At 36.9% G+C, this 10,509-nt stretch overlaps 1 protein-coding gene across 1 annotated transcript; it reads left to right on the forward strand.

The window, feature by feature from the left end:
* The first annotated feature begins 188 nt into the window (after nt 1-188).
* On the forward strand, nt 189-10,012 carry LOC101214149 (PH, RCC1 and FYVE domains-containing protein 1). Its single transcript, XM_004139629.3, has 9 exons — nt 189-679; nt 1,420-1,506; nt 4,444-4,533; nt 4,623-4,709; nt 4,801-4,920; nt 5,527-7,614; nt 7,745-7,891; nt 8,333-8,901; nt 9,487-10,012. Exons 1-9 carry the CDS (start codon nt 632-634, stop codon nt 9,605-9,607), a joined length of 3,357 nt encoding a protein of 1,118 aa, XP_004139677.1. The 5' UTR covers nt 189-631; the 3' UTR covers nt 9,608-10,012.
* The last annotated feature ends 497 nt before the right edge of the window (nt 10,013-10,509 follow it).

Below are 10,509 nucleotides of genomic sequence, written 5' to 3' on the forward strand. Positions count from 1 at the left end.
AAGAAGAAAAGGAAAAAGAAGAAAAGAGGAAGGAAAATAAAAGAGGGTATTTTCGTCATTTCACCTCCAATTTATCCTAAATCTCAACTTTTTTACAATCAATCCTAAAACTCTATTTCTACCCCATTTTTGGCCTATTTTTGTCAATTCCCCATTATTTTTTAATATATCAAATTTGTTTTTCGTCTTTGACTACCTGCGTTTTACTTTTTTGACAAACTTCAGACTTCGATTCTCTCTCCTCTCTCTCTCCTCTCCGCCGGAACAACGTCGTCAGCACGTTTTCCGTCGAATAATCCTCCTTTTCCTCTATCATTCCGGCTGTTTTTCGTCGTACTCTTCCTTTTCCGGCAGAATCTCTGTTTCTTTGCTGGATAGTTGGAGTAAATGTTCTGTGGTTTCGCTTTACTTGGAATGAAGGTGCTGTGGTTTAGCTATTGCAGGTGATTGACAGATCTGGAAGCTTTGGAGGGAGGGAGAAATGATGTTTTGCTTGTGAGAGATGGTCTCGTGTGTGTTGTAATCGACGATGATGTTCGTGTATGGATGAGGTAGTCGGCGTAGATGATGACCGGAGCTCAGGCTACTTTTCGGCGAGGGTGGTGGATGTTCGGTGAATCTCTCACATGGAATGGCAGATCTTGTTAGCTACGGGAATGCCAACCGTGACACTGAGCAGGTCTCGATTTTCTAATTTCTTTGTTTCGACATTAGTTTGGGAACATTTCAGAGTTTTGTGGTCTACCTTTGAATTCTATTTAGTTTCTTCTCTTTTTGAAGCTTGCTGGTGTACTGTTCCTAGTTTAGGGGAATTTTACCTTCTAATTTGGTTTCGTAACTGCTGCTGTTTGTCGATTATTTGAACTGTAATGCGTTACTAGTAGACATTCTATTGAGCCCAAATTGTTCTCATTGCGTGTGCTGCAGATTTTCCGAAAGCATTTTTTTTGGAAATGTGCATTTGTGATTGCTATAACATGGATTTCAGATCCCCTAAATAGTAATGTTGTTTGAGTCCTTCCAAAACTGGAATGGAAAAGTTAAAGAATATATAATAATTAGAAACGTTTCAAGTGTCCCTATTCGTTTGTTGTTTCTTCACTAACTTAGAATACACTGTAAGGTGGTCGAAAATAAATAAATAAATAAAATGGGCGGTTACTCAACCATGTTGAATTTTAACAGTTTGTTTTGGTAGTCGATTCGTGTCAAAATGAACTGATATTTGCAGGTGATAACTTCCTATGAAATCTCATGTTTGTTTCAATTTAATTGCAATATCAATCAAGTCGATGACTGCAAGAAAAAGACCTTTGTAAAATTTAATTAGTTTCTTGAGTACTGTGGTTTGCATTTAAATCTTATCTATGTTTACAATCTTTTGACTTTTGACTTTTATTCTTTCATAATAATTTGCAGGCACTAATTGCTTTGAAGAAGGGTTCTCAACTTCTCAAGTATGGTCGTAAAGGGAAACCAAAATTTTGTCCATTTAGACTTTCTAATGTGAGTTTGGTTAATTATTTTATTTATTTGAAATATATTGTTATCTGCATTTATTGTCTGCCATTCTTACTTTGATGAATTAGTCAGTTCTATTTTCATCTAATTGAATTATATATTTGGATAAATGATAAAAATTTATTTCATCCTCAACGAAATTTTCTTATAAGCAAACCAACAAGTCATGTATCTAACTAACAAAAAAACTTCAAGTTCACCATAAACGTATACAAACCCATTCGAAAGAAGCAAAATCCACCCACAAAATCAAGTGAATTTAAAATGTTCAAACTCGGGGATTAAAATGACCATACAACAGAAAATGCCACGAAAAAAAAAAAAAAAACAGTGATGCCCACAATGATAGAGGTTTGAATTTACTGATGCTGAAGAATCAATAGATGAGTTGAAGTTACGTGTGGAATATCACTCAAGGTCAAAGTGAGTTGCTCCACAAGCTCTGTTAAGGCAGCAGGCTAGGCATGTAGAGGAAAAGCACTGATTAGGCGTGGTTGCTAGAGCAGTACGAACAGAGACAAACTGTGAATACTAGATATTATCTCAAAATTCTAGGGGTCAAAGTTGGCCAATGAGACATTGGGGAATAACCTTTGATATCGAGTGGGAAACAACCTGAATTTCCCCTTTAGCTGGCATACCAGTGGTAAGGATTTGTGCAGCCTTCGAAGCCTGTGGATCAATATCTCAAGACAGCAGCGCAAGATTGAAGCTTTGGCAGTGTATAAGGTTGGAAATGACAGAAGAATAACTCTCTAGTCTGATACGTGGATGGATAGAATTCTTCTAAAACTCACATTCCCTAGATTGTTCAGAATTGCCTGTGTTCTGTAAGGTTCTAGTGCTGATCATTGGGACTCTCCACTTCCTCTTGGTCTGTAACTTTTAGAAGACTGCTGAAAGAGGAGTTATATAATATATTGTCAGTTGGTCCAGCCCTTAAGAAAAGGCCTTCTTTGATTTGGAACAACGCGTAAAAGCCTTATTGTCTGAATTATGGTTTGAAAGGAACCAACAAGTTTTCTACAATAAATCATCCCATTGGATAGACCGCTTTGAGTTTGCTCGATTAAATGCTTCTAAGTGCACACTATAAAATGATTTTGAAGACTACTCAACTCAGGAGTTTAATCTGAATTGGCAGGCGTTCCTCCTCCCCCAAGAATAGCAGCTGATTTTACGTTTTTCTGTCCTGTTTTCTGTTTTGGAGTTATTTATCATGAATGGATTCTTTTTCTTAGTCTTAGTATTATTAGCTAAAGGATCGTACTTTTGTATTTTGACCCTACATGTATCACTATCATATGCTGTAAAGGCAGTATGGTAGCTTGAATCGACAGGTCTTTTCTTACTTTCATTTGGGTATGACGAAGATGCTAAGAGGTTGTCAACTTAGTTGAGGTGTTTGGGTGTGTTTGTTGATCCTATTTTTTCTTTTGCTCATTGTATAATCCTCTTGTACTATGAGCCTTTGACTAATTTTTTTAATAAAAGAGTCTTGTTTCCCTTTAAAGAAAACAACCTGAATTGCCAGCCAAAGTCCCTAAATATTCACTCCCCAAACCTCAGTAATGCCCTAGTTTAGGCTTATTATCGTGAAAAATGTAAATTTAAACTGTGAGGAGTGTTAATTTTACTAATTATTCAAGTTCTTTCTCTTTTTTTTAAAAAAAAAATTGATACAAATTACATACATATTACAGATGAATACTACAGGTTTCATATCTCTTGGTTGTCAACAAAGCTAACAAAAACTTATGATTTTTAAAGCATATTAAATTCAAAGATGAAGGGCAAGAACACATTATTCAAGATGAAGGGCAAGAACACATTATTCCAGTTCAAACTTTAATACGACACCATGATGCTATTAAAACTTTAAAATTAAATATGAATAAATCAACTAACTGTAAAAATAAGAATGAATTTTCTTAATGTTTATCATTGAAAATGGCAGTTGGCTTTAATTTTATTTGTCATAGAGATTGAAAAGTGGAAGATTCATGTTGCAAATTGTAGCCACTCTTCTAGATTATTCGTTGGAAGAGATGAATGTGTTCACGGAAGTTTTTTTGATGAAACAACCTTGAGATTTAATGAAAAAACCCTTCTTACCTAGGATGTTGTTTGTTTGGAAAGGAATCTGACACATGAACAACTGAGTTGGAAAACTACAAAGGAAGAAGTATAAGAAGGATGGTGAAGTGACATCTAAAAGGGGTGAATTGGTAGGTGTAAAAGGGGATTGGAGGGTAATGACTAGTTATCTGGAGGAAGATTATGCAAGTGTGAAATCGTCAAAGAACAATGGTTTGCCTAGCGACAGTTGGTGGGCAGTGGATTTCCCAAGAAAACTATTGAATATGCAACTGATAGATTGAATTTTGAAGAAGACAATTTGTTGAAAAGCTTAGGATTCTAAAGAATTAAAGGGGGAAGCAAATGAGTAGTATTCAAATTTGTCCTAAAGTATGTAAACAATAATAACTTGCCTCATTGTAACAGTTAAGAGATATTTCTTTCTTCTTTCATCTTTTAAATTGATAACAACAAAATGTGTATGCATAATATGTGGGGGCCACTTGGGCTTGTTTGTCTTGAAATTCCTTTTGGTGCGGTGTTGGATTTTTTTATCCAATCTGATTCCATATTTCAGCCTTTCTTATAGCTGCTATTTTCATTGTAAGAGGTCACCGTTGTGTCACTTGACGAAGAATGTCTTTCTATGCAATATTTGTTGATACTGGAGGTAGTCTGTGTAGAGATCAAGCATTTGATCTTAATATCAAAAAAAGAAAAAATAAATGAATAAATAAATAAATAAAAGCTTGCTGTCTATTTTTATGTTCATCATGTAGCTTTGCCATGACTTACCTGACATGTGTATTACAGTAACAGATTTTTATTTCATTGAAATTGCAGGATGAGTTATCTTTAATTTGGATTTCAACTACTGGTGAAAAGAGTTTGAAATTAGCTTCTGTATCGAGAATTATTCCTGGACAAAGAACTGTAAGATCTATGGAAGTTTTTTCACCCGTTACATGATTTTTTTTATGATACTGGTCAAACATGATATCTGTGTACTTCAATTGTGTTAGGCTGTGTTCCAACGATATCTACGACCTGAGAAGGATTATTTATCATTTTCTCTGATTTACAACAATGGAAAAAGATCTCTTGATCTGGTTGGTGATGAACAATCTTATTGTTTGTAATCGAAAAGTCATTGTTCATAAGTTTTTTTTTAAGTAATTGCAATTTGTTCTGACTTTTCAGATTTGTAAGGATAAAGTTGAGGCTGAAATTTGGATAGCGGGTCTGAAAGCCTTAATAGGTTCTGGTGATGGTGGGCGTTCTAAAATTGATGGATGGAGCGATGGAGGCCTCTATCAAGATGTAATCTGCTAACTTGGAATTGTTTAACAGTTAAACATGCATGCTTCAAGTGTTCTATAATGTTAAACAATTTGGGCATTTTAGCTTGGAAAAACTCGTGGGGTTTATAATTGACTCTCTGATGGAAACTCTACTCTACTCCTGTACTGATGATTAACGAAAGCTGTCATTATTCTGTCATGACGGGAGATGCATTGTCATTTGATAGTGAGTTTGGTACTGTTGTTATGTCAGTAGGTTTGGGATGCTGTCCAAGTTTTTCTGATTGGATTTGGTACTAAAAGTCCTATGAGCTGGACGTTTTTCAAAGCTTTGTCAATTTTATATGGAATCCAATGATTTCTGACATTTTATAATTGTTGGTCTTTTAATGTTCATGAGATGTTTAATATTATTTTCATATGCAATGAAGATCTGTCATTGAGACGTTGGGTCAAGGATGTTTGCCAAAATTTGTCGCATTTGTTTTGTATGACTGAATGCAAGATTTTAGTTAATGTCACTTCTCTTGCTATTAAATTTAGAATTTTAGGTTCTGATGCCATCAAAAGTCGTTATAAAGTTTTCTTGTGTATTACTTTATCCATGCTCTTGGATTTTTTTCAGGACAACAGTGACTTAACTTCAAGTAGCCCAAGTGACAGCTACAATAGTGTCGCTAGAGATATTAGCTCTCCTGAGGTCTGTACTACTTTTAGTCCAAATAAATCTCCAACCAGTGTTAGGTCTGAGAATTCTACAAGGTCACATGTACCAATAAACCAAACAAATATGCAAGCAAAAGGATCTAGTTCAGATATTTTTCGAGTTAGTGTTTCAAGTGCTCCTAGCTCCTCCAGTCATGGCTCTACACCAGATGACTGCGATGCTCTTGGAGATATATTCGTATGGGGTGAGGTTATTAGTGATAATTTTATGAAGCCTGGGGCTGATAGGGCTAGTAACGTGAGCTCAAGGACAGATGTGTTACTTCCGAAGCCACTAGAGTCCAATATTGTTCTAGATGCACAACATATAGCCTGTGGTGTCAGGCATTCTGCCATAGTCACAAGGCAAGGGGAGGTTTTTACATGGGGTGAGGAAACTGGAGGAAGGCTTGGCCTGGGAATGGGGAAAGATGTAACACAACCTCGCCTTGTTGAAGCCTTGGCAGCTACTACTGTAGATCTTGTGGCATGTGGAGAGTTCCATACCTGTGCTGTTACTATGGATGGGGAACTTTATACATGGGGAGATGGTGTACACAATGCCGGGCTCCTTGGTAATGGAACTGATGTCAGCCATTGGATGCCAAAGAGAATCTCAGGTATTCTTGAAGGGCTTCAAGTTGCATATGTAGCATGTGGTCCGTGGCATACAGCATTGATTTCATCCACGGGGCAACTATTCACATTTGGCGATGGTACTTTTGGGGTTCTGGGTCATGGTGACAAAAAAAGCATTTCATACCCAAGAGAAGTGGATTCTTTAACAGGCTTGAGGACAATTGCTGTTGCATGTGGAGTGTGGCATACTGCCGCTGTGGTAGAAGTTATTATGACACAATCTAGTACAAGCATCCCATCCGGCAAATTGTTTACATGGGGTGATGGAGACAAGAATCGTTTAGGACATGGAGACAAGGAACCCCGGCTTAAACCTACATGTGTTCCAGCACTAATTGACTACAATTTTCATAAAATTGCTTGTGGTCACAGCATCACTATTGGATTGACAACATCAGGACAAGTGTTCACTGTTGGAAGTTCAGTTTATGGTCAACTGGGTAATCCCCATGCTGATGGAAAGCAACCATGCTTGGTGGAAGATAAGCTTTTGGGGGAGTCAGCTGAAGAGGTTGCTTGCGGTGCGTATCATGTGATGGTACTTACCTCCAAAAATGAAGTTTATACATGGGGAAAGGGTGCAAATGGAAGGTTAGGCCATGGAGATGTCGAGGATCGGAAATCACCCACTTTGGTTGAATCTTTGAAGGATAAACATGTCAAAATCATTGCTTGTGGTTCTAACTACTCTGCAGCTATTTGTCTACACAAATCATTGTCAGGTACGGAGCAGTCACAATGCTCTGCTTGTAGACAGGCATTTGGTTTCACAAGAAAGAGGCACAACTGTTACAACTGTGGACTTGTGCACTGCCATTCATGTAGTTCGAAAAAAGCATTAAGAGCTGCACTAGCTCCTACTCCTAGGAAATCTTATCGTGTATGTGATTCTTGTTATGCCAAATTGAGCAAGGTGTCAGAATCTGGAAGTAATTACCGGAAGAATGCTGTACCCCGCTTGTCAGGCGAGAACAGGGACAAGCTGGACAAAAGTGACACAAGACCTCCTAAAACAGCACTTTCAAATATGGATCTGATAAAACAACTTGATAGCAAAGCAGCCAAGCAAGGAAAGAGAACAGATACATTTGCTGTTGTTCGCCCCACTCAAGCACATAGTCTTCTTCAACTCAAAGATGGTCCAATTCCCAACACTGTTGATATTCGGCGACTAGCTCCCAAGCCAATTCCTATGGCTAATGGAGTAAATTCCAGATCTGTGTCACCTTTGTCAAGGAGATCTAGTCCGCCAAGGTCTGGTACACCTGTTCCTACAGCGTCAGGGCTTTCCTTCTCCAAAGGTATAGCAGATAGCTTGAAGAAAACTAATGAACTTTTAAATCAAGAGGTTCTAATGCTGCGTGCACAGGTAATGACTTGATTCCTTGTATTGTCAGTTTCCTTTCACTTCAAACTGTGCAAGGAGGGGATCCATAGCTTCTTATAGTTAAATCTGGACGGTAATTAATTGGGTTGTTTATCTTTCCCTAAACCTTTAGGTTGAGAGCCTGAGGAAGAGATGTGAACTTCAAGAATTAGAACTTCGGAAGTCAGAGAAGAAAACAGAAGAAGCTATTGCAGTCGCTGCAGAGGAATCTGCTAAATCCAAAGCAGCAAAAGAAGTTATTACATCACTAACTGCTCAGGTTGATACTCAGATATACAGTCATTATCTTATCTATTGAATATTGTGCCTTTAAGTCTATGCTTTATCATTATTATAGTTTCATGCAACACGATGGTCTTGACATTCACTGTTATTCCAAAAATAGCATCTTGAGGTTGTTGGTCTGTCAAATTGTATTATGATACAAAAGAAAGAAACTCATCAGGATTCCAATTAGAGTACTTTGTGTATGAGTATGTTGTCCATAGCAAACAAAAATTTCTGAACCCATAAAATTTAGAGACTAGGTTTTTTCAGATGGTTAATTCTGCTATTAGACTTATTCTGCTCCCGTTCTTTCTTCTGACCGAGACAATCCAACCAGTGATCATTGTTTTGTTTAGAAATATTCTATGCGAATTTAACATCTTTATATTGAGCTACTGTAATTTTCATCAAGTTCTACTAATGTTATTTACAGATTAAACATATGGCCGAAAGGTTACCCGATGGAGTAAAAATGGGCCTTTCCGGAATTAATGACTCTGAAAACATGAGATCATTGTTTGTTCCAAATGGCATGGAGCAAAATGGCGTCCACCATTTAGCTTCCAATGGAGAGCGTCTTTCAGAATCAGATTCACACAGCTCCTTGTCCTTGGCTTCTTCAGTTGCTACTGATTATTCCTTAAGTAACGGAATTCAAGGTCTAGCTAATTCATCTGGAGAATTCCCTGCAAGTAATGAAACTAACTCCTCAGAGCCAGGGCGGTTTACTGCTGATGGGATAGATGACGATCCAGATGTAAGACTCTCTTATGGTCATAGAGGGGTTTGGGAAAGCCGCCGCAGCAGCAGCATGTCAGAGGGAGCAGATAATTCGGGTCCTTTACTGGATAGTGAGAGTAACGCCAGATCAAGAAATTCTGCATTGCCAGGAAATGACAATCAAGTTGAGGCTGAATGGATTGAGCAATATGAACCTGGTGTCTACATAACTTTGACCGCACTTCGCAACGGAACTAGAGATCTTAAACGAGTGCGCTTCAGGTAATCCTTCTTTTTTTGCAACTCATTTGGTGCAAGGCTTTATGACCAAACTTCTGAGATGAAAAATTATGGATGAAGCATGTGAGAATGTGCATAACCTTCCATCATTTTCAAAAACTAATATTGTTTTCCAATATTTAATGGACAGATGATGCATTTCATTATAAGCATCCTTTGCAAATATTTTGAACATTTTTTTTGAAACCATAGACCCCTAGGATGGTTCTCTTGTACCAATTTGGACAGAGATTTTAACATTTCCATGCAAAAGGCACAAAATTCTTCTAACCATGAAATTGTAGTATTGAATGGTCGTATTGATAACGTTTTTGTTCTTCATTTGCTGTTTTGAATAATTCTGCTTATTTATTATCATTTTTCTTTGTTTCCTAATCTACTCTGAAAATATATTTTGAAATCATTGCTAAATTCTCAAAACTGAAGAAAAAGGTAGTTTTCATAGCTTGAATTTTTTGAAACTGAACAAAGAAACAGTTTTTTGCAATAACTTTCTTTGATCTAAGCCACATCTTTGATTGCTCAAGACCAACAAAATGTTTATTGCTGATGCAAATCTACGTGCAGTCGGAGACGATTTGGGGAGCACCAAGCAGAGAGTTGGTGGTCAGAAAATCGTGATAAGGTCTATGAGAAGTATAACGTTCGTGGAACTGAAAAATCCTCAATTTCTCCGAGTCCGCCATGAGAGTTGGAGGAAGATGTCTCCCCATGGGTCTACAATCTCTAACAGAGGAAAGGATAACGACAAAGCTTCAGATTCTGGATATAATCTTCTTAGAGTTCAGAGCGAGCTAATTCTCCTCTTTTGCACAAAGTTTGGTAGGTTATATATATGTTTATGCCCATTAAAAGCTCATTTTCGCTTAGATATTGTGGCTTGGTGACCAAGTGGGAGAAATTAGGGAGAAGGAAAGTGGTCACCTTTTAGTCATTTCTTTGTTATGTCAGTTTCTCCATCCTTTCACCTCTTGTCATCTTTTCAATTGTTTTTTCTTTCAATTAATTTATAGGCAGTTTTTCCCATTTTCATATTATTAGTGTATATATTATGACTAATGAGTTAATGGTAGAGGAAGGAAGTTTTTGTTTCTGTGCTCTGGTAGAGGAAGTGTTTGTTTTTGTGCTCTTTTTTCTCTCTCTTTATTGACGCACAGGTACAGAGAGCTTTTGGCAGCAATCTCTCTCCGAGGCATTATATCTAATTCAAGATCTATTGAGTTGGGATGTAATGAAGATGGTTGTCTTTGGTTTGTTAGAGCATTACATTATATGTATTAGTTTTGTAAATTTTATGCAATTCATTTCAGTATTTTTAAGTATATGAATGATATAACTTAGTATATCAAACATATAAATATGTGTAAAAGTGTATTAGTAAAGTATATTAAGTGTATCAACAGAACCTCAAATGTATCAAATGTATTTTAAACAATTGAGTGTATCAATAAACATAGGAAATGTACCAATACATGTAGGGTATCAAACATATGATCTGTATAATCAAATGTATTAAATCCGTCGAGTGTATCGGTGAAGTATAAAATATTTACCACTAGTGTATTTAGTGTATCAAACTTATAGAGTGTA

The sequence above is a fragment of the Cucumis sativus genome, chromosome 7 (assembly GCF_000004075.3).
Source record: "Cucumis sativus cultivar 9930 chromosome 7, Cucumber_9930_V3, whole genome shotgun sequence".
Taxonomy (NCBI): domain Eukaryota; kingdom Viridiplantae; phylum Streptophyta; class Magnoliopsida; order Cucurbitales; family Cucurbitaceae; genus Cucumis; species Cucumis sativus.